Genomic DNA, 25109 nt, shown 5'->3' with positions numbered 1-25109 from the left:
GTGTATTGATTCACATAGAAGCATATATGGAGCACTTTGAAAAGACTGACATTGAGGTAGTATCTCACTTTGTCAGCCTGAGCTCCGACCTAGCTCGGTGGTTAAAGTGCGTGTGTGTTGTCTCCAGCTGGCCCGGCCCATGCACATAGTGCCCAACATTCCCGGCATCCCTGGTCCTCCTCTGGGAGGCGGCAGCAGCGGCTCCCACTCCACGTACACCACACACTCTGAGGCCAAGATGGTGAGAGCTCTCTCTCTCTATTTCTGTCTCTCTCTATTTCTGTCGCTCTGGCTTTCTTGCTCTTTCTCACTCGACATCTCTGTCTCTCGCTTTCGATCTTGCTTTTCTCTGTCTCTCGCTTTCGATCTTGCTTTTCTCTGTCTCTCGCTTTCGATCTTGCTTTTCTCTGTCTCTCGCTTTTGATCTTGCTTTTCTCTGTCTCTCGCTTTCGATCTTGCTTTTCTCTGTCTCTCGCTTTCGATCTTGCTTTTCTCTGTCTCGCTCTGCCTTTCTCCGGTTCACCTTTTCTTCTCTCTCTCTCTTCTTCCCTATAGCGTTTGTTCCCTCCCACTCTCTATGTTCATCACATGACAGAGATTGCAGTCCAATAATAGTTTTGATGAACATTCTGAGTGCTTGTATAGGAAAAGATCAGATACATAGTCAGGTGTGTTTAAGCAGGTACATTAGGAGTGATAACATGAATGGACAGGTGTGTGTGTGTGTGTGTGTGTGTGGTTGTGTCTCTCTGTGTATAGTGTTATGTGTGTTTGTGGGGTTAATGTTAACATGGCCCTGGTTGTCCTGTCTCCTGTAGAGGCTGAAGGCAGCACTAGCACAGCAGAGTTTAGGGGGTCAGATGGGGGGTGTGGCCGGCAGCCCCATCCACCCCCAGAGAATGGAGCAGAGCCAGCTATTGGTGCAGCACCCAGACGCACCCTCCCCCGCACAGCCACAGGTAGGACAACATAGAGACATGGACCCTCCCCTGCACAGCCATTTTAGTAATTTAGCAGACGCTCTTATCCAGAGCAACTTAGAGTGCATTCATCTTAAGATAGCTACTTAAGAAACGTGGTTGTTCCACCTGGCTATCAGCAAAGTCAGTGGTGGGAGGGGGGGGGGGAGTGGTTTCAGATGTTTTGGGAAGATGGACAGGGACCCTGTGGGAAGCCAGGACAGAGAAGAACTGGACTGAGTGGGAGATTCCCTCCCGTAGGGGTTGGAGGGCCAAGAGACGAGATGCAGAACTTGGTAGTACTCAGGTTGGGATATTGGGTTTGAGCATAGTCTGAAGGTAGAGAGAGAATGGCAGTTCCTTTTGCTGCTCTGTACGCATGTACCATGGTCTTGTAATGGATGTGCGCTTCGACTGGAGGCCAGTGGAGTGTGCGGATGAGCAGGGTGACATGGGAGATCTTGCGGCGTTCTGGATAAATTGCAGGGATTTCATGGCACAAGCGGGGAGCCCAACCAACAGTGAGTTGCAGTAGTCCAGACGGGAGATGACAAGTGCCTGGATTAGGACCTGCGTCACATCCTGTGTGAGGTAGGGTTGTACTCTACGGATGTTGCAGTGCATGAACCTGCAGGAGCGAGTCTCTGCATTTGTTTTTGCAGAGAACGATTTGTCTCAGGATTTGTTGTCCAGGGTCACGCCAAGTTTCTTTGCAATCTGAGAGGGTGTAGAGGAGAATCTGATGGTTCACGGTGTCGATGACAGCGTATAGATCTAGGAGAGTGAGTCAGCTTTGGCAGTSCGTAGAGCCTCCGTGACACAGAAGAGAGCAGTCTCGGTTGAGTGACCCGTCTTGAAGCCTGACTGGTTAGGGTCAAGAAGTTCATTCTGAGAGAGATAGTGAAGACTGCACGGTCAAGTGTTTTGGAAAGAAAAGAAAGAAGGGATACCGGTCTGTACTTTTTGACATCAGAGAGGTCGAATGTTGGTTTCTTGAGGAGGGGAGCGACTCGGACCATTTTAAAGTCAGAGGGGAAACAACCAGTGGTCAGGGATGTGTTGATGGTCTAGAGAAGGGATGAGGGGATGGGGTCGAGCGGGCAGGTTGTCAGGCAGCCGGATCTCACTAGTCTCAGGATTTCATCTGGAGAAAGAGGTCAAAGCGTAGGGTAGTTCTGTGTAAGTGGGATCAGTGGACTCAATAGGCTGAGTGAATGAGAGAATGTCGTCAACCTTCTTTTCAAAGTGGTTGACAAAGTCGCCCGCAGAGAGGGAGGAGGGAACGGGTAGAGGATTAAGGTGGAAAACAGGGTCCTAGCCCTGTTCTGTAAGCTCACAATGAKCCACTCAGCCACGGCGCCGGAGGGGAGGGCCGAGCYGACCGGGAGGAAAGGGGACAGTGCGAGTCATAGGATGTGGAAAGGGAGGAGAGTAGGGTCGAAGAGGCAGAATCAGGAAACAGGAGGGAGAAGGATTTAGCAGAAGGAAGAGATGATGGGATAGAAGAGAAGAGAGTAGTGGGGGAGAGAGAGCGAAGATTGCAACGACACGTGACCATCTGTGTAGGGGCTAAGTGGGTAGGGTTGGAGGGAAGGGAGACCGAAAAGGAAGCAAAGTAGTGATCAGAGACCTGGAGAGGGAAGATGAGCGTAATGCCTGCCATGTGAGTGGGACTGGTGAGGTCAAATTAGGCAAAGAAGGGAAAGAAAGAGTTGGAAAGAAATTAATCAAAGGCAGACGTCGAGCGATTGAAGTTGCCCAGAACGATGAGTGGTGAGCCATCGTCAGGAAACTAGCTTATCAAGGGGTCAAGCTCATTGAGGAACTCTCTAAGGGCACCTGGTGGGTGATAGATGACAACAATGTTAAGTTTGAGTGGACAAGTGACAGTGACATAATGGAWTTCAAATGAGGAGATGGACAGGTGAGGTAGAAAAGATTTCCACTTAGGCGAAATGAGTATACACACACACACATTTTAATTGTAAAGAGTACACATGGACACTTACTTTTGTGGCCATAATAGACAATTATCAAAACCCTCTTGACTTGGATCTTCATGACTCGTGGTTCATTGACATCAGTAAAATGTAAAATTATAATTTTAGGCACTAAAATAKATATATATTTTTCAGTCTTGTTCTGAGACTTCCAGTGTTGAGCTCAATCTGTCTAGCCCACTCCCCTCAGTCTCAACCCATGTCTGCCTGCTGCTATGACTCAAACCTTCACTCTATGGCTCTACCCCCCTCTCTCCATCTCCCTCTCCCCTCCAGGTGTCTCCGGCTCAGCCTACCGGTGGACGGCGGCGGCGTGCAGCGGGGAACGACCCGGACGATAGACGACAGCGTTTCCTGGAGCGGAACCGGGCAGCCGCCTCACGCTGCCGACAGAAACGCAAAGTCTGGGTCAACTCCCTGGAGAAGAAGGCCGAGGAGCTCTCTTCCATGAACGTCTCCCTGGCGGTGAGTGTGTGTAAGGTCACACTACTCTGCTCTCATCTCTCCTTTCTTCAGCCACCCACTCATTGAGATATGTCTATCGACCAGATTGACCTGTCTGTCTGTCTGTCTCAGCATTATCGTTGCCTTTCTCTATCTGTGTGGAGGTCCACAGATCGATGTCAGAGGAAATAAATGAAGCTCACACACAGTTAATGTGCCTATTCAGTCGCCACATGCTTTTATCACACACAGTTTAATGCTGCTTTTCCATCCCAAATGCTTTATCACACACAGTTTATGCTGCTATTCAGTTCCAATGCTTTATCACACACCAGGTTTAATGCTGCTTTTTCAGTCCCAAATGCGTTTATCACACACAGTTTAATGCTGCTATTCAGTCCCCAATGCTTTATCACACACAGTTTAATGCTGCTTTTCAGTCCCCAATGCTTTATCACCACACGTTTAATGCTTTCAGTCCCCAATGCTTATTATCAACACAGTTAATTAGCTGCTTTCAGTTCCCCAAGCTTTATCACACACAGTTTAATGCTGCTATTTCAGTCCCCAATGCTTTATCACACACAGTTTAATGCGTGGCTATTTCAGTTCCCCAATGCTTTATCACACACAGTTTTAATGCTGCTATTCAGCCCCATTTTATCACACACAGTTTAATGCTGCTTTCATCCGCCCAAATGCTTTACACACAACACAGTTTAATGCTGCTATTCAGTCCCCAATGCTTTATCACACACAGTTTAATGCTGCTATTTCAGTCCCCAATGCTTTATCACACACAGTTTAATGCTGTATTCAGTCCCCAATGCTTTATCACACACAGTTTAATGCTGCTTTCAGTCCCAATGCTTTATCACACACAGTTTAATGCTGCTTTTCAGTCCCAATGCTTTATCACACACAGTTTAATGCTGCTTTTTCAGTCCCAATGCTTTATCACACACAGTTAATGCTGCTTTCAGTCCCAATGCTTTATCACACACAGTTTAATGCTGCTTTCAGTCCCCAATGCTTTACACACACAGTTTAATGCTGCTTTCAGTCCCAATGCTTATCACACACAGTTTAATGCTGCTTTTCAGTCCCCAATGCTTTTATCACACACAGTTTAATGCTGCTTTTCAGTCCCAAATGCTTATCACACACAGTTTAATGCTGCTATTCAGTCCCCAATGCTTTATCACACACCAGTTTAATGCTGCTATTCAGTCCCCAATGCTTTATCACCACAGTTTAATGCTGCTATTCAGTCCCCAATGCTTTATCACACACAGTTTAATGCTGCTATTCAGTCCCCAATGCTTTATCACACACAGTTTTAATGCTGCTATTCAGTTCCCCAATGCTTTATCACACAACAGTTTAATGCTGCTTTTCAGTCCCCAATGCTTTATCACACACAGTTTTAAGTGCTGCTATTCAGTCCCCAATGCTTTATCACACACAGTTTAATGCTGCTATTCAGTTCCCCAATGTCTTTATCACACACAGTTTAATGCTGCTATTCAGTCCCCAATGCTTTATCACACACAGTTTAATGCTGCTTTCAGTCCCCAATGCTTTATCACACACAGTTTAATGCTGCTATTCAGTTCCCAATGCTTTATCACACACAGTTTAATGCTGCTATTCAGTCCCCAATGCTTTATCACACACAGTTTAATGCTGCTATTCAGTTCCCAATGCTTTATCACACACAGTTTAATGCTGCTATTCAGTTCCCCAATGCTTTATCACACACAGTTTAATGCTGCTTTTCAGTCCCAATGCTTTATACACACAGGTTAATGCTGCTTTTCAGTCTCCCAATGCTTTATCACACACAGTTTAATGCTGCTATTCAGTCCCCAATGCTTTATCACACACAGTTTTAATGCTGCTATTCAGTCCCCAATGCTTTATCACACACAGTTTAATGCTGCTTTTCAGTCCCAATGCTTTATCACACACCAGTTTAATGCTGCTTTTCAGTCCCCAATGTTTATCACACACAGTTTATATGCTGCTTATTCAGTCCCCAATGCTTATCACACACAGTTTAATGCTGCTTTTCAGTTCCCAATGCTTTATCACACACAGTTAATGCTGCTATTAAGTTCCCCAATGCTTTATCACACACAGTTTAATGCTGCTATTCAGTCCCCAATGCTTTACACACACCAGTTTAATGCTGCTTCAGTCCCCAAATGCTTTATCACACACAGTTTAATGCTGCTATTCAGTCCCCAATGCTTTACACACACAGTTTAATGCTGCTATTCAGTCCCCAATGCTTTTTTATCACACACAGTTTTTAATGCTGCTATTCAGTCCCCAATGCTTTATCACACACAGTTTAATGCTGCCTATCAGTTCCCCAATGCTTTTATCACACAACGTTTAATGTGCTATTCCCAGTCCCCAATGCTTTATCACACACAGTTTAATGCTGCTTTAGTCATTTTCCATTAAGCTGCTTCATCCCCATGCTCTTAATATCACACAACAGTTTTAATGTGCTACCTTCAGTCCCCAATGCTTTATCACACACAGTTTAATCTTGCTATGTTCAGTCCCCCACATTCGCTTTATCAACAACCACAGTTTAATGCTGCTGATTCAGTCCCCCAATGCTTTATCACACACCTAGTTTAATGCTGCGATCATTTCCCCAATGCTTTAATCACACACAGTTAATGCTGCATTTCAGTCCCCAATGCTTTATCACACACAGTTTAATCTGCTATTAGTCAGCTTATACCACAGAAGCTGCAACATCCCAATTTAGCACACCACAGTTTTAAAGCTGCTTTTCAGTCCCAAATGCTTATCACACACCAGTTTAATGCTGCTTTTCGAGTGGCCAAATGCTTTATACACACCAGTTTATTGCTGCTTTCAGTTTCCCCAAGCTTTATCACACAGCATGTTATTGCTGCTTTTTCAAGTCCCAAATGCTTTATCACACGACAGTTTAATGCTGCTTTTCAGTCCCCAATGCTTATCACAACAGTTTAATGCTGCTTTCCATCCCCAATGCTATAGCACACCCAGTTTAGATGCTGCTTCAAGTTCCCCAATGCTTTATCACACACAGTTTAATGTGGCTTTTCAGTCCCAAAGTTTATCACACACAGCTTTAATGCGTGCATTTACAGTCCCCACATGCTTTATCAGCACACAGTTTAATGCTGCTATCAGTCCCCAATGCTTTTATCAAACACCACAGAATTTAATTGCTCTTTGTTCAGTTCCCCCAATGCTTTATCAACACACCGTTAATGGCTGCTATTCAGCCCCAATGCTTTATAGCACCACCGTTAATGCTGCTTTCATCCCAATGCCTTTATCACACACAGTATTAATTGCTGCTATTCCAGTCCCCAATGCATTTATCAACACACATATATCAATTTACGTGCTTTTCAGTTCCCCAATGCTTTAACACACAGTTTTAATGCTGCTTTCAGTCACCCAATGGCTTATCACAACACATTTAACTGCCTGGCTATTCAGTCCCATTGACTTTATCACACACAGGTATAATGACTAGCTATTCATCCCCAAGGCTTTATCACCAACACAGTTTAATGCGGCTATTCAGTTCCCCAGAGCTTACTATCACAACACAGTTTAATGCTGCTCATTCGCAGTTCCCCAATTTGCTTTATCACACACAGTTTAATGCATGCTAATTCCCAGTACCCCAATGCTGTTATCACACACAGTTTTAATGCTGCTTTTCAAGTTCCCCAATGCATTGTTATCACACAAACCAGTTAATGCTGCATATATTCAGTCGCCCAATGCTTTTATCACACACAGTTTAATGCGAATGCTTTTCGTTCCCCAATGCTTTATCACAACCACAGTTTGATGCTTGCTATTCCAGTCCCAATGCTTTATCACACACAGTTTGAATTGCTGCTATTCAGTTCCCCAGATTGCTTTTATCCACACACAGTTTTAATGCTTGCTATTCAGTTCCCCAATGCTTTATCACACACAGTTTAATGCTGCTTTTTCAGTCCCCAATGCTTTATCACACACAGTTTAATGCTGCTATCAGTCCCCAATGCTTTATCACACACAGTTTAATGTGCTATTCAGTTCCCCAATGCTTTATCACACACAGTTTAATGCTGCTGTTCAGTTCCCCAATGCTTATCACACACAGTTAATGCTGCTTTTCAGTCCCCAATGCTTTATCACACACAGTTTAATGCTTCTATTCAGTCTCCCAATGCTTTATCACACACAGTTTAATGCTGCTATTCAGTTCCCCAATGCTTTATCACACCAGTTTAATGCTGTTATTCAGTCCCCAATGCTTTATCACACACAGTTTAATGCTGCTATTCAGTTCCCCAATGCTTTATCACACACAGTTAATGCTGCTTTTCAGTCCCCAATGCTTTATCACACACAGTTTAATGTTGCTTTCAGTCCCCAATGCTTATCACCACACAGTTTAATGCTGCTATTCAGTTCCCCAATGCTTTATCACACACAGTTTAATGCTGCTATTCAGTCCCCAATGCTTTATCACACACAGTTTAATGCTGCTATTCAGTCCCCAATGCTTATCACACACAGTTTAATGCTGCTTTCAGTCCCCAATGCTTTATCACACACAGTTTAATGCTGCTTTCAGTCCCCAATGCTTTATCACACACAGTTTAATGCTGCTTTTCAGTCCCCAATGCTTTATCACACACAGTTTAATGCTGCTATTCAAGTTCCCCAATGCTTTATCACACACAGTTTTAATGCTGCTATTCAGTCCCCAATGCTTTATCACACACAGTTTAATGCTGCTATTCAGTCCCCAATGCTTTATCACACACAGTTTAATGCTGCTTTTCAGCCCAAATGCTTATCACACACAGTTTAATGCTGCTATTCAATTCCCCAATGCTTTATCACACACAGTTTAATGCTGCTATTCAGTCCCCAATGCTTTATCACACACAGTTTAATGCTGCTATTCAATTCCCCAATGCTTTATCACACACAGTTTAATGCTGCTTTTCAGTCCCCAATGCTTTATCACACACAGTTTAATGCTGCTTTTCAGCCCCAATGCTTTATCACACACAGTTTAATGCTGCTTTTCAGTCCCAAATGCTTTATCACACACAGTTTAATGCTGCTATCAATTCCCAATGCTTATCACACACAGTTTAATGCTGCTATTCAGTCCCCAATGCTTTATCACACACAGTTAATGCTGCTATTCAGTCCCCAATGCTTTATTCCTGCCCCATACGTTGGAGATGTGCATACCATGCTGCTTTCTTAAATGTTTTTATCCATCTGCCCAGGGACTACAGATAAACTGCCAGTTTGCTAAATCTGGCACATTTACAGCAATGTTAATTGATGTGCATTGTCCAGTCCCCGAAAAATACATCAATAAATATATATCACTCATTTGCTTCATCAACAGTGACTTCAGACCAATGTTACCCCCTCTCTGTTTGTGTATTGGTGTGAGAAAACATAGCAGGATTGACTCATTGTTCATTTCGCGCAGCATACCACCTGCATACCACTGCTGGCTTGCTTCTGAAGCTAAGCAGGGTTGGTCCTGGTCAGTCCCGGGAGGACCAGGTGCTGCTGGAATGGTGTTGGAGGCAGTAGGAGGCACCTGCTTTCCCTCTGGTTCTTAAACAAAGATCCCAATGCCCCAGGGGCAGTGATTGGGGACACTGCTCTGTGTAGGGTGCCGTCTTTCGGATGGGACGTTAAACGGGTGTCCTGACTCTCTGAGGTCATTAAAGATCCCATGGCACTTATCGTAGAGTAGGGTGTTAACCCCGGTGTCCTGGCTAATTCCCAATCTGGCCCTCAACCATCACGGTCACCTAATAATCCCCAGTTTAACAGTTTACAATGGCTCATTCATCCCCCTCCTCTCCCCTGTAACTATTCCCCAGGTCGTTGCTGCAAATGAGAACGTTTCTCAGTCAACTACCTGGTAAAATAACGTAAAATAAAAAAATAAAAAAAATTGTTATTGTAATTATTAATAATAATAGTATTATGACTCATTGTGTTACTCTTCTTCAGAATGAGGTGTCTCTACTGAGGAACGAGGTGGCTCATCTCAAACAGCTGCTGCTGGCTCATAAGGATTGCCCTGTCACCACTCTACAGAAGAGCATGGGTGAGCCTGCTAGCTAGCGGCATCTTATAAAACACACTGAAACCTCTCATGCTGTTTGATGCAAAGCCTGTATTAACGTTATATAGTCAGTGTGTTTGTCTAGATCAGTCATACCATGGCTTAGTCAGTGTCTAGATCAGATCACTACCTTGGCTTAGTCAGTATCTAGTTCAGATCACTACCTTGGCTTAGTCAGTGGCTAGTTCAGATCACCATGGTAGGAATAAGCAAAAGGCTTTGTTGTTAGAACCAATGAGCCAGTAAGTACATATACTAAATGTATTTATTAATGGGGGTTAAGTGATTGAAATAGCTTGTTGTGGTTTCTGGTGCCTCTGTTCTTTCTACCATGTAAACTCATCCCTGGAACTCTTGTGTCTCTGTGCTGTAGGAGAAGACAGTATAATGAAAGACGTGTCGGAGCCCACTGGCTCCCCAGCACCCGTCATCCAGCACAGCTCCCTGCCCAGTCCCTCTCCTTCCTCGGGCCCCAATGGGATAAGTATCCGGGCGGCCGCCGAGGCCATGTCAGTGCTGGCTAGGATGGGTCAACACCAGCAGCACCAGCAGAGGAGAGAAGAGAGGGATGGAGGGAGAGACGTGAGGGATGGACCCTCCTCCCACGTCATCATGGCCACACATTGGCACCACTCTGCCAGATGATGAGCGTATCACACACCACAGCCCGGGACTGTACGGCTCACACAGCACCAGGCACCACCCTACACGGGCAGGAGGAGAGCACAGGAGAGGGTAGAGGAGGAAGAGAGCAACTCAAAAAAAGTCACACCTTCCTAGTCAAATAAACCTTCTCAGGTGAGCAGAGGATGATACAATGCTCCCTCCTCTACTCTCTGCCCGTGCTGCGGCGGACATTTTTGTGTCAGCCACTTTTGTGTCAGGCCTGGAGCCTTGCTGGAGCTCAGCAACAACAGCCTTCTGGGAATGGACCGGGACGATAGAAGAGGAAGAGCTTCCTGTTCTGTTCAATATGCCATATATAGACTACATATAGGGGCTGGACTCAACACCCCTCAAGCCCTTATGAACTTCACTGGACTGTAGGACTGCATAGCATCGTCCCGAGTGTCGTAACTGTCATTGTGATAAACTTGGACACTCAGACTCTAACACACACATACCAGACACATATAGTCAGCGTAAACATTGAATTGATTCATGTTTGTTGTTTATCAAGTGATATACCAAAGCCCTGATCACTGCAGGGGTYCATACTATTGTAACAGGGGGTTGTGGCCTTGCTCTCCTGCACATGTTGACACGTTTTATTCCCACACAAAAATGGGTTTTAATGATTGAAGCTCCAACTCCATAGATGAAATAGTTTTGTATACTCTAAAATATTTTCAATTTGGTCTGTTTGATCCCTAGCAGTTTTGTAAGCAATTTCATTTCGAGTATCTGTCGCAGTTGTTCACGAAAAAGCTTGACCTCATTTTTAGCCCTTTATGATACATTTTATATAGCGTGTGTGTGTGGGGTGTGTGTATGTACATCAATGTATGTACATCAAGCAGTTTGTTGATTCAAGGTCTGATAAAACAAGATCTGATTTGGTAGCATTTGACTTCTTGTTATATTAGCGTCTTTGTTGTATTCCTGTGCAGCTTTCTTTTACAACTTTATCGGCACATTACTATTTGCAGCTTGGGCCATAGAGAACCACATGATCTTTTGTGTGACAGAAACAGAAAGCTAAAAATAATGTATTTAGTGTACACTCATTTACAAATGATTTATACACTTAAGTGTTTTTCAAAGAAAGGCTTTTCACTTTTAGCTTCAGAATCTCTTTGGGACTGCATCTGACTAAACAAATCCAACCTCCTCTCCTCTGTCTAACCATTTGCTCTTTCCCATGCAATTTTTGTATTTATTTGTTTCTAAATGYATGTCATTACCATCGTTTATGAAATCTTATCTGATAGAAAGCTTTTTCTAACTGGCCTTTGTCACCCTCGTCTGTTTTCTGAACCTTCTCGGTGTGGTACTTTAGTGCTTCATCCTTGTTGCTTTCTGGAGCGTGATTGGCTGCTCTTAAGTCTCCAGGGTCRCGTTCATTAGGTACCAAACAGGACAAAACGGTCTGAAACAACAAGGCATGTGCTCATTTTCATTTGCCGTTGCAAAACTTTTTCCATTGAGTGCACTAAAGAACACAAACCTGTCTGGTCTTTACTAATTACTCTATCCAAAACAAAGCCATGTTACTCTTTAGCCGAGCKTGTATGTGTGTGTTTTTACAAACAGCACTGACACATCTGGACTCAGACACACACAGAGACACACACTGTGTTTGAAAACGATTTTGCCTTAAAGAATCACTTTCGTGCCTCCGACATCCTCCTCAAAGATTGGGTTGCATGAAAAAACCTTATGGGTCTRCCTTAGGAAGAAAAAAAGTTTCAGAAATTAAAGGCCATTAGCAATGGGTAACAACTGATTAGCTTTTTTTACATGGTGAGAATTTTTCTTATTGTAGATGCCTTAAAAAAAAATCAGGAGTAAAATGTCACCATGGYGTCTCACCACATTATCATTGTTGTGTGTTGTACACTGCCATCTAGTGGAGTAATTTGACCTTCACCTTCTCTCACAAGGATGGGGAATGGAACTTTGAGGGAAATTCTTTCAGAACTCCTATGGCAGTCTCAGAACAGTTTAAATTCTTCAGGGATCTCCCCCCTATTTAGTTTTAGACATTTTGTTTTTAGAAAAACAAACCACCTGAACAAGTTATTAATCTTGTTGTTTTGTATTTGTATAGAACTTCCCCCCCACCACATTGATCTAATGTATGTGTAACCATTTGCAGTGTTTAATCCTGCTGAAATAACTAGGGTATCAGTCCCAAAAACATAAATAACTAGGGTATCAGTCCCAAAAACAGAAATAACTAGGGTATCAGTCCCAAAAACAGAAATAACTAGGGTATCAGTCCCAAAAACAGAAATAACTAGGGCATACAGTCCCAAAAACAGAAATAACTAGGGCATCAGTCCAAAAACAGAAATAACTAGGGTATCAGTCCCAAAAACAGAAATAACTAGGGTATCAGTCCAAAAACAGAAATAACTAGGGTATCAGTCCAAAAACAGAAATAACTAGGGTATCAGTCCCAAAAACAGAAATAACTAGGGTATCAGTCCCAAAACAGAAATAACTAGGGCATCAGTCCCAAAAACAGAAATAACTAGGGCATCAGTCCCAAAAACAGAAATAACTAGGGTATCAGTCCCAAAAACAGAAATAACTAGGGTATCAGTCCCAAAAACAGAAATAACTAGGGTATCAGTCCCAAAAACGAAATAACTAGGGTATCAGTCCCAAAAACATAAGCGCATGTCTAAATGCACTAAAATATGCAGGTTTATCGTTAATTATTTGTTTCGTTTTTTAAGTTTTGTGTCACTTTGGTTTTGTCCTGAATACAGGTTCTCTTTCAGTAACATCAAAAGTTTGCTATTTCTTTTGTCTTGATAATGTATTTTATACATAATGGGATTGTTTCTGGATCCAGATTAAGCTTAGTTCTACACTAAAAAGCATGTTCAATGGAGATTCTCAATTGAAGGTACTTCTTAGTCCAGCTAGATTCAATCTGTGTTCAGGAAACTGGCCCAACAAGGATTGCTACTCAGTAACTACTGACACATCTCACATGACTGAACCGCTTTCTACTACMGTCCCAATGGTAAACCCTATTCCCGATTTTATTACACTACTTTTGACCAGGGCTCTGTACTATATAGGGAATAGGGTGCGATTTGGTATGCTACCCTACAGTGACCGTCCCAATGGTGACCCTGTCAGGCGTTGTGTAGTACTCTGAGCTGGCACTAGCTAGCTGTCCCTTTTATAAATAGACGATTGTTCATATGAAATGGAAAAAACTCAACTTTATTTAGCTTTCATGTCAGTTAATTGTCATTGGCACTTTGTTCTTCTCTAATTTTTTCCCCCCTCCAGTATTTTTAAAATTGCGTGCTATTGTCACGAGGACTATATACAAATACTCTGGTATGATAAACGCTTCTTCTGTTATAAATTTTCGTGTTGTAATGATAAGATATAGAAATGTATTTGTTTTAGTACATCAAGTTCTTTTTGATTTTTCCTATCAAAAAGACTTGCTGTAACCYAACTGTTTGTATCAGCCGGACTATGCCGGAACCATAGAATTGGAATCATGATTCTAATCCTATGGCTGGAAACTCTGCTTTGTCTGGACTGCCTGTTACTGACAAATCAACTTAGTTATTTTTACATTGTTTTCATGGAAATCTGTTTGTTTACCCTTCTCAAAATATTAAGATGTTGTGAACAAGTAACAGAATTGTATAAGAAAAATAACAATTTTACCTATGAAGACAATTGGAGAAGTTGCAATTTGTTTTGTATTTAAATTTTTCATTCACACTCCCATGAAAGAATTGTTGGACTGATCATTTTTGAAATTGTCATTATTGTACTGTACATATCTGTACTAGGCTATATGAATATATTTACTTTTCCATGCATGTCTAAGTGAAACTACTATGAACACTTACCGTGCTGCAGCTTTAATTAAACAAATAACTTAATGGATATCAAACGTTTCTGTAATATTTGATTCAGACAATTTAACACAATAGATTCTCTTAATTCATTTCAATCTCAATTTAAAGGGCTTTATTGGCATGGGAAACATATGTTTACATTGCCAAAGCAAGTGAAATGGATAATAAACAAAAGTGAAATAAACAATAAACATCACTCACAAGGTCAAAAGGTTTAGAGATGTTTTGAATGCCATTGTCTATATAGTGTTGTAATGATGTGCAAATAGTTTAAGTACAAAGGGGAAAATAAATATGGGTTGTATTTACAATGGTGTTTGTTCTTCACTGGTTGCCCTTTTCTTGTGGCAACAGGTCACAAATATTGCTGCTGTGATGGCACACTGGTATTTCACCCAATAGATATGGGAGTTTATCAAAATTGGATTTGTTTGTGGGTCTGTGTAATCTAAGGGGAGTGTGTCTAATATGGTAATACATTTGGCAGGAGGTTAGGAAGTGCAGCTCTTTCTGTGTGTGTGTGTGTGTGTGTTACATGTTCACTTAAAAGATTTCTAAATTCTGCAGTAGCCTATCCCTGTACTGAAGATCTTAGGCCAACTAATCTGTGCAGTCCTTACCTTGTAATCACTAAATGCATGCTTGCCATCTGTAACTGCATCAGCGATTTACTGAGGACAATAATGAGAGCGTCAACATCAAGGATAAGAGTGATATTTTCCTGGCTCAGAAACAGACTAAGGTGGTTACTTGGCGTGGGCCAGTGCGCACGTGGTCCGTCGTCGCGTCATTTAGCCACCTGAATGATCCTTCCAAATTTACCCCTACTAGCTAACTTCTGGAACACAATTGATTACGTTCCTAACAGACTAAGGGAGTAGTTTTTTGGACAAGTGTTTTCATATTTTCTCTAAGGTGACTCATGGAATCAGCAGGGTGGCCACCTTAATATTGTCTGAAGGAAAAACCCTGATGTTGGAGGCATGTTTATCTTAAACCACCCCATACAGACCCAATTCGATCGACCGTACATTTACACTACGATATGAAACGTTGATTTGAACATTCTGACCAACTAGTGGTTCATGCGGCGCCCCACTGTCTGATTCATTCCGCTTGGTTTCTGATGATAGTTGTCGATTATATCGACTGATTGCAATTGTATCGGGTGCTGACACAGTCTACACTATGATGCATATGAGATGGTAGGCCAGCGAGGCCACACGTTGGTATGATAAGTATATGACTACTCACCCAGGTTATCTTTAGTGTGTCATATAAATTAAACTGTTCTGATGCAAATGTAGGATTTACAACTGTACGATATAATCCGTTTTATTGTACACAGTTGTAACATCTCTAGATCAACACGAGAGGGAGGACAAGCTGTATGTCTCGATATATAGCATGTTTTGGGTGCAGTAATTTGCCATGCCGCTAGTGTGATTATAGTACAGACGAGAGATCGCGTGACCGTTAATTATTTGCCATTGGTGAATTCTCCCTCTTATGGCGGAGGGAGCAGTCGGCGCAATGGATTGTCACTTCAATTCAAATGCATATTTCGTGTTTTGAAGGCAGTATTTTGAAATAGAAGAGATTTCGTTTTTACTTAAAGCACACTTTGTTGTATTCTTTTTACGTCATGGCGGACCGTGGCGTGGATTTTTCCGGTATACCAAAAGAGGTTCGAGACCATTTGGCGGAGTTGGAATTGGAGCTATCGGAAGGTAAGGAGGGTGATGAGGCTAACGTAGGCGAGTGAATTCAAATTCACACCATGTAGMTTGCTCGCTAACCCACACCGGTATCGATCAAATTAGCACTATGTTTATCTTAGTGTACAAGGTGAATAGCAACATTTGAAGCTAATAGACACACAACCATATTCAGCCAGTAATGCCTGGATGGCTAGCCAGCTAGCAACCCTTTTCTGTTAGCGTTGCATTGACAGACAGTAGAAAGAGAATGCCTCAACCGTGGCCGTGGGTTCTCTTGTCTGTGACGGTCTCGTACTAGTCTAGGTTTAATCATTCAAATCAATCATTTCATAGCTGTTCTATATGTAAAGCAATTGATTAATCTGTATTCTCTTACATATCCACGATTGAATATCAAAGCCACACTTGTCAGAATCATCTGCTAAATTTGGTAATCCATGTATCTTCTCATCTGCTAAATTTGCTAATCATGTATCTTCTTGACCATCAACTCGCGGTTGGTGTCTAGAACCCGTATGTTCCTGTGTTAACCTGACGGTGACATTACCAGTCAGTGGATGTATTAATGGAATGTGGGGGTTGCAGTCGAGTAATTCTGCATTGCACAACCTGCCTCTCACTGTGTGGGTTTGTGACTGCAGAATGGTAGATAACAGCATATGTATATATTCTTATTCCATTACTTAGATAGGTATGTATTAGGTATTTGTTGTGGAATTGTTAAGATTACTTGTTAGATATTGCTGCACTGTCGGAACTATAAGCACAAGCATTTCGCTACACTCGCAATAATACAATATGACAGTCATTGTGATGAAACGTCAGTACTGATACAAATCACCTATCATACAGTACATTCACCTGTTGTCTCTAGGATTTAAAATGTTGCTATGAGTCAACTTAGCGTAGGACAGGATGTGATGTCATACGGCCCTCTGCATGGCTTGACCTGAGAGAGTAACCTTTTCACACACCAATGACATAGGCTTCTTCATTTGCTTAGGCACACTCAATATGAGTTTGAGCTGTGTGTGTGTTAGTTGTTGCAGGGAAGTGTTTGTTGTGTGTGTGGCCACATGTGGCACAGGCCCCCCATCCCGCCCTCTCTCTCCAACAGCTGCACTATAACATCATTGTTTGGCCCTGGGATGCGTTAAGTAGGATGGAGCGGTGTTAAGCGTTTAATGAAACAGAAACAGTACTGTCCTGAACGGCCAGTTGAAGAACGGCGTGATTATGCCTGCCTGTTGATTGATTGTTGTATGGTGTGCTGCACAAGTTTTGCGATTAAAAAAAATAAATAAATATATATATTTTTTAAATTATTATTATTTTTAATGGCCACACTCACCAAATCAGAGGAAACGTACCTCAAAAGGCTTTTAAAGAATGGTGCGCACTGTTTTGGGGACGTGCCATTCAGTACAAACTGCCACACACAACGTAACAAACGTTGAACCGAACTGAACGCACCCCTGGAGCTGCTGCCTATGTACCTAGACATGAAACACTGGTCACTTTAATAATGTTCAAAAACTTTTTCATATGTATATACTGTATTCTAGTCAAGGCTTATGTACCGAAAGTTCAATGTGTTTTCAGTGCATTTTCAACTCTTTTACAAAAACTGTTTTGTTCAACAGCAAATGTTTCTACTCTGGTCTTGTCATGTGATCTCTAGCCAACGTCTCGCAGATGTGGTGCAGGAAGACCATGCGGGTAGGCTAGTCTACATAATGGGATTATTATGGATAAGAGTGAGAATAGGTTTATTTGTCAAATGGCAATCAAGCGTTGATCATCATGTCACCAGAATAAGACCCTCAATATTTATTGGAAAGGAGCATCAAGATCACCATCAACTTTCACCACCCTGTGAAGTTTATCATAACTTATTTCATCTGTAGCCTAATAAACTGCATGGTTTCCCGAGTCATAGTGGGAGGACCACACACCATATCATCACGTGACTCCAAGTTTACTTCGATATGATGGTTATTAAATCAATATTTGCTCATTTAAAAGCATTTCCACTGCCATTTCTCACATAATTAATTTTACCAACACAAAAAGATCCCACCATGTTGAATGAATAAATGACCTGTCTGCATTTATAAAATTGTACCCTAACTTCCTGTTTCTGTCACAGCTGTTGTGATTTAAAAAAAAATACTGTATGACTTTGGATGGAAACATATTTTGTCCCCCAACCTGCCTGCCCTTGGTCATAACAAACACCAACACCACCACAGAACAGAGCCGCACCGAAGCGGAAATGCCTGTTGGGTTGTTTAGAGGAGAACAGAGGCAAGCCAAGTGTCCTCTTAAATAACAAGCCAGTTGTGTGTGTGTGTGTGTGTGTGTGTGTTAAGCCCCCAGTGACCAGTGAGGACAATGAGCCTCATTCAGCTGGTCACAGCCATGGTGGCAGTTAGTAGGCCATTCAACTAGACTCTTTGGCACCCTATTCCTCTTTAGCCTATAGTGCACTGCTTTTGACCAGGGTAGTGCGCTATATAGGGTGCCATTTGGAACCTAGCCTTGGTGTGCTGCAGTGGCATGAGCGGATCTTATAGGAAGGAAGGAAGGGAGGGAGGGGTCAGACATAGTTAGGAAGATTGTGTGTCTGTGTGTTCAAAGCCCCCCTGTGTTGTGTTTGTTAGTGTTCAGCCAGGAGTGACTAGGCGTGACTGACCTGGCCTAGCTAAGTGTTGTTTCTCCTACTTGATGGTTGAGAAATGTCCCAACTTTATTTCTCATGGTTTACAGAAGCATTAGGCTTATTTTCTGCTTGTTGAGGTATTTGCCTTCGTCAGCAAGGGTTCATTGAGTTTACTCAGGAATTATACTTTATTGTTGGTGTTTTGGGATACTAAGGCAGGCCTATGACAGAGGTCGGTTGATATTTGAATCTGGTGTTTGTCTGTTGCTGCTTTCATATTGTTCCATAGGAAACAGTTTTCTGCATTTTCTCTTTTTAACATCTTCAGAAACTAGAAACACAGGAGCTCTGCTGCCGTGTGTGTGGTGTCTTTGTGTGTCTGTGTGGTGTCTTTGTGTTGCCTGTGTGGTGTCTGTGTGGTGTCGTGTGTCTTTGTGTGCCTGTGTGTGTCTGTTGTGTGTCTTTGTGTGCCTGTGTGGTGTCTGTGTGGTGTCTTTGTGTGCCTGTGTTGGTGTCTGTGTGCCGTTCGTGTGTCTTTGTTGCCTGTTGTGGGTGTCTGTGGTGTCTTTGTGTGTCTGTGTGGTGTCTTTGTGTGTCTGTGTGGTGTCTTTGTGTGCCTGTGTCTGTGTTGTGTCTTTGTGTGGTGTCTTTGTGGTGGTCGTGTGTGGTGTCTTGTGTGTCTTGTGTGCCTGTTGTGGTGCCTGTGTGGTGTCTTGTGTCTGTGTGGTGTCTTTGTGGTGTCTTTGTGTGCCTGTGTGTGAGTTTGTGGACAATATGATGAGGTCCTGCCTTACCTACTTACTGACTTCAACTACTGCTGCGGTGGCCAGTCCAGATTATTGCCAGTTGCTTCCAATCTAGGCCGGCCAGCCAGGCAGGCAGCCAGGCAGGCAGGGGAGCTAGTGGATCTAGAGAAACGCAGACAGAAACAGCCTCGGAGGCATTGAAATGGGGACAGTCTGAAGAATAAGGACATCAGCAGCACATTGCTATGCTACGCTATCATCCAGAAATTTAGTAGCAGTCTAGACCTACTAGTTTTTCTTTCTAATGCTGTGCTTGAACGAGCTCTCTCGTGCGCAATGTAGCCTAACCAATGGAATAGTTCCCAAAGTGCAAATTCAAACCTCACCCCAATACCTCAAAGTATAATTTGAAAGAATTAAAATGCTATTTGAACCCAGGTGACGTCCGACTCGTTAATCGTCCAACTACAACCATTAGTGACAGCACTGTAGATAAGACATGATGGAGGACAAGAATAAGGAAGGTCCTTAACTTCCACTTCCTTCCCTTGGTCAAGTTGTCTGAACTGAACTGTGGACAACGTGGATGGGATTGAGCCTGCAGTAAAGTACCATGTTATATTTTCCTGCCAGCCAGAGCCTAGAGGGCTTTACTTGAGACAGATGACAGGCTTGTGACTGACAGACCGTTCCTTCCTCTAGTTTTATAACAGCTGACGAGCCTTGTATTTTGTTGCTGTATCAGACCTGGGTTTAAATAAAAGTTGACATCATGGCTTGCCTGGTTAAATGGACCAATGGAATAGTCCCAAATCTGTAAACACAGCCCATTTGGGACTCCAGGCAGTCCCAATACTTGAAGTATTTGAAAGGTTTCAAATAGTATTTGAACCCAGGTCTATGTGGTGTGTGTATATAGAGGTAGGGTTAAAGTCTCTGGCCATAACTGGTAACAAGGACTTAAAAGCTGAGAGAGATGCATTATGTCCAGCTTGAAGCTCAGCCAAGCATCCCCCTACTCTCTCTAGGGGCTTTAGACTCAACTGGACATGATACTGTGGGTCTTGTTAACTCTTGTACCAGATGTTGGTTGGAACAAGCACTTGTTGTGAGTTCATAGGCTATACAGTAAAGCTTGCACCAATTCAGACTGTATTGAAATGGGCTAGCTAGCCTTTATCAGATAGACAAGCAGTTGTTGTATTCAGGCAAGAGTGCATCTTATGTGACTTGTTTTGTGCCAAGACTCAGGGTTCGATACTGCGGCCATCATGATTTATTCAAACAGTAATGTAAGAGGCAACAACGGCACAGGAATGCCTCTGTGTGTGTGTCAGGGTTCCACATACAGGGAGGTTCTGGAAACCCTCCGGGCCAGTCAATCATCCCCGTCAGTGGCCCGCTTGGGCCAATGAAAATAATATTTGAACAATGCCTTTTTTAATCTTGGTTATATAATGGATGAAAAAAAGATTCCTGAAGCTGAAGCCAATTTCTGAAGCCAGTTTCACAAAAAGGAACTCAGTCGGGGTCTCAGCTTCCTGTTGAGAGGTAGAATACACAAGGTGCAATTTATGAAATGTGGTTGTGCATCAGGAGTCACTCAATTAGCCCATGTCAGCAATTTATTTTAGATTGGGAATTTAGTCTAGCGGCCAGCTAGCTGCATTTATAGTAAGCATGGTCAAATTACCGACCTGGATTAGGCACATTTGATCATCTGTTATGATATGAAAAACATTTGCCTCCACCCTATGGTAAAATGTGTAGAATTGCAGGAAATGTGCTGTAAAACAGCATTTTCTTCGCGCCGCCCCATGGCAAAATGTGTAGAATTGCAGCAAACTAGCTTCAAATGGCAACATTATCACTACGTCACATGGCAAAATGTGTAGAATTGCAGCAAACTAGNAAACTAGCTTCAAATGGCAACATTATCACTACGTCACATGGCAAAATGTGTAGAATTGCAGCAAACTAGCTTCAAATGGCAACATTATCACTACGCCACATGGCAAAATGTGCAGAATTGCAGGACATAAACTTTTTGTCTCTTCGCTGTCCCAAGGGGGGCCGCTAACAGATGTTGTTGGGTGGAGGTAAGACCGACAGTGGTAGGAAAGATGTTCCAAGTTATATCTACCAGTAAATGCTAATAAAATAATGGGTATGCAAAACAGATATTTAAAAAGTCTAGGTTGAATATTTACGATGCGCAATTCCGTCATTATGGAATAGCCTGCCTTGAAAATCAGACATTTCCTCTAGGCTATGGTCCTTGAAAATCAGACATTTTCTCTAGGCTATGGTCCTTGAAAATCAGACATTTCCTCTAGGCTATGGTCCTTGAAAATCAGACATTTCTTCTAGGCTATGGTCCTGGAAAATCAGACATTTCTTCTAGGCTATGGTCCTTGAAAATCAGACATTTCTTCTAGGCTATGGTCCTGGAAAATCAGACATTTCCTCTAGGCTATGGTCCTTGAAAAGTCTTGAAGTTCTACTGCTCCGATATAATTATTCTGTGATTTAATTTCTGACCAGTTTTTTGAGAGATGTAGGGGCTTTCGTTTGTTTCCTGCCATTTCAATTGAAGGGTATTGCGTTAGTCTGTTGCTGTAAAACCATGTGTTGTCATCAACTTGGTTTCTCGTTTTAAAACATGATACAGTAACCACTCAATAACTCTTCAACATCTCAAATGGCGAGACTTACCAATGTCTGTATGAACCCTGTATAGGCTACTTGCTCGGCCTGCAAAGGAAAGATGAAAATCACCTGCTATTGAAATGATGCACATATCAGTCGCTTTCCTGTCAGATTTTGACTTGGGCCAGTATTTTTTTCATTCGGGCCAGAAGCTTTCAGTTGGCACTGGCCTGGTGTGCCACTGGCAAATGTACCGGAATGTCGATCCCTTCTGTGTGCAGTACGCGTAGGGCCTATGTGTCTACCACTTCGTGTAGTCATTACAGCCTGTTTTTGCGTAGATGGAAAGGCCTGGTAGAATCATGATTATTTGTCTCAACACCATCACAAGTGCACTACAGAAACTACTCTAGCCAAACACAAGGTCTTAGATTTTTCCCAGACCATAAAAATGGTCCCCTGATGTGGTCTAAGCATTGTTGTGGACTTAGAGCATCCAATTTAGTTGTTTTTCTATACATTTTGAGAACCTGAATCACAGTCCTACTCTTTTTTTTTCTTTCTCCCCCCCATTTTTTATTATAATAAAAAACAAAAATTGGTATCAAGTATATCTTTTTAATTCTGCCTTCTAGAGGATTTTGCAGAAAATAGCACATGGCACTTTGAAATCTGCGATAAATACAATATTTTTTTCTTTGCTTTTACATAGTGCTAAGCTATGTGTTTTTTGAGGTTGTTTGATAAAAATAAAATAAAAATTCGGTTTGGATAATAATTTTTAAAAATGCATTATGGCATTACAATGATTTTAGAGCTTTTTAATGGAAATTCCAAAGCCAAAAATAGTRAACATTAAATTTCCAAAACATTGAAGATATTCCATTGTCTCTGTCATGTCCACATTGGGTAGAAACCAATAGAAAGATTTTATATTTTTATGAAATAATAAAATATTTCAGTTTTATTACTTTGTTTTTATTTGACATTATTCTTTTTCACTCTTTAAAGTAATCTCATTTCTGTTCAGCCAGCCTGCCAGACCATCTAATGTTCTCTATGTGCCCACATACTGTACTGTCTGTAGTCATCCTATTTATCTAGCCTGCCTAAGTATACTGCAGAGCTGTCTGACAATCATTTTACTACTTCTTCAAAGTAGATAAGGCACACTTTCACTAACTGTCTGTCCCTCTGGTCGTTATATCAAATCAAATTTATTTATATAGCCCTTCTTACATCAGCTGATATCTCAAAGTGCTGTACAGAAACCCAGCCTAAAACCCCAAACAGCAAGCAATGCAGGTGTAGAAGCACGGTGGCTAGGAAAAACTCCCTAGAAAGGCCAAAACCTAGGAAGAAACCTAGAGAGGAACCAGGCTATGAGGGGTGGCCAGTCCTCTTCTGGCTGTGGCGGGTGGAGATTATACAGAACATGGCCAAGATGTTCAAATGTTCATAAATTACCAGCATAGTCAAATAATAATCACAGTAGTTGTCGAGGGTGCAGCAAGTCAGCACCTCAGGAGTAAATGTCAGTTGGCTTTTCATAGCTGATCATTAAGAGTATCTCTACCGTTATATACATTCCTCTCTCATGCGGTCTGTACGTATTTAACCTAACATAGCAGGCGTAAAAGTGTATCTGTCAGAGATCTGTATATAATGACGATGTTCCTGTCCCCTCCCCAGAGGTGGGAACGCAGGCGACAAGCGTAGATCCAAAATAAGCCCATAGAAACTCATCCCCTCTTCCTCTCTGATGTCTGCTCCAGACGGAAAAACAGGTGCAATGGATTTTATACGTTATGACTTTACTTGCATAAACTGTGGATGGAAACATGGTCAATGTATACTGAACAAAAATATAAACGCAACATGTAAAGTGTTGGTCCCATGTTTCATGAGCTGAAATAAAAGATCCCAGAAATGTTCCATACACACAACAATCTTATTTCTCAAAAATGTTGGACACAAATTTGTTTACATCCCTGTTAGTGAACATTTCTCCTTTTCTCTACTGTGAATAGTTAATGATGTTTCCCATCCCATGTTTCTCTTTAGGGTGGACAAAGGGCTGAATAATTCACATGCTCTCAATTTTAAATGTTTTGATTTAACCTTTATTTAACTAGGCATGTGGTTAAGAACAAATTCTTATTTACAATGACGGCCTAGGAACTGCCTTGTTCAGGGGCAGATCGGCAGATTTTTTTACCTTGTCAGCTCGGGGTTCGGCTGTCACCACTCGTCTCTGTCCCAGGAGGCACGGCTGTCACCACTCGTCTCTGTCCCAGGAGGCACGGCTGTCACCACTCGTCTCTGTCCCAGGAGGCACGGCTGTCACCACTCGTCTCTGTCCCAGGAGGCACGGCTGTCACCTCGTTCTGTCCCAGGAGGCACGGCTGTCACCACTCGTCTCTGTCCCAGGAGGCACGGCTGTCACCACTCGTCTCTGTCCCAGGAGGCACGGCTGTCACCACTCGTCTCTGTCCCAGGAGGCACGGCTGTCACCACTCGTCTCTGTCCCAGGAGGCACGGCTGTCACCACTCGTCTCTGTCCGAGGAGGCACGGCTGTCACCACTCGTCTCTGTCCCAGGAGGCACGGCTGTCACCACTCGTCTCTGTCCCAGGAGGCACGGCTGTCACCACTCGTCTCTGTCCCAGGAGGCACGGCTGTCACCCACTCGTCTCTGTCCCAGGAGGCACGGCTGTCACCACTCGTCTCTGTCCCAGGAGGCACGGCTGTCACCACTCGTCTCTGTCCCAGGAGGCACGGCTGCTCACCACTCGTCTCTGTCCCAGGAGGCACGGCTGTCACCACTCGTCTCTGTCCCAGGAGGCACGGCTGTCACCACTCGTCTCTGTCCCAGGAGGCACGGCTGTCACCACTCGTCTCTGTCCCAGGAGGCACGGCTGTCACCACTCGTCTCTGTCCCAGGAGGCACGGCTGTCACCACTCGTCTCTGTCCCAGGAGGCACGGCTGTCACCACTCGTCTCTGTCCCAGGAGGCACGGCTGTCACCACTCGTCTCTGTCCCAGGAGGCACGGCTGTCACCACTCGTCTCTGTCCAGGAGGCACGGCTGTCACCACTCGTCTCTGTCCCAGGAGGCACGGCTGTCACCACTCGTCTCTGTCCCAGGAGGCACGGCTGTCACCACTCGTCTCTGTCCCAG

The 25109-nt window shown here is 43.0% G+C and overlaps 2 protein-coding genes across 8 annotated transcripts in view; both read left to right on the top strand.

Annotated features, from left to right (window-relative positions):
• LOC111966837 (cyclic AMP-dependent transcription factor ATF-7) overlaps window positions 1-11160 on the top strand; it is a 58383-nt gene extending 47223 nt beyond the window's left edge. For all 7 annotated transcript variants that reach the window (XM_070444594.1, XM_023991791.2, XM_023991792.2 and 4 more), the window contains 5 exons: window positions 128-241; window positions 819-959; window positions 3236-3424; window positions 9476-9572; window positions 9964-11160. In XM_070444594.1, coding sequence (XP_070300695.1) covers window positions 128-241; window positions 819-959; window positions 3236-3424; window positions 9476-9572; window positions 9964-10235 — 813 coding nt within the window. In that variant the 3' untranslated portion in view covers window positions 10236-11160. The remainder of the gene's footprint in view (window positions 1-127; window positions 242-818; window positions 960-3235; window positions 3425-9475; window positions 9573-9963) is intronic.
• Window positions 11161-15627: 4467 nt separating this feature from the next.
• The window catches only part of dip2ba (disco-interacting protein 2 homolog Ba), a 118625-nt gene continuing 109143 nt past the window's right edge, over window positions 15628-25109 (top strand). The window contains 1 exon segment of the mRNA XM_070444590.1: window positions 15628-15882. Within this exon segment, the coding sequence (XP_070300691.1) occupies window positions 15798-15882 (85 nt within the window). The 5' untranslated portion in view covers window positions 15628-15797.

Source organism: Salvelinus sp. IW2-2015, linkage group LG7 (assembly GCF_002910315.2).
Source record: "Salvelinus sp. IW2-2015 linkage group LG7, ASM291031v2, whole genome shotgun sequence".
NCBI lineage: Eukaryota > Metazoa > Chordata > Actinopteri > Salmoniformes > Salmonidae > Salvelinus > Salvelinus sp. IW2-2015.
Note: the sequence above shows the minus strand (reverse complement) of the source record. Positions and strands in the feature narration are given on the sequence as shown.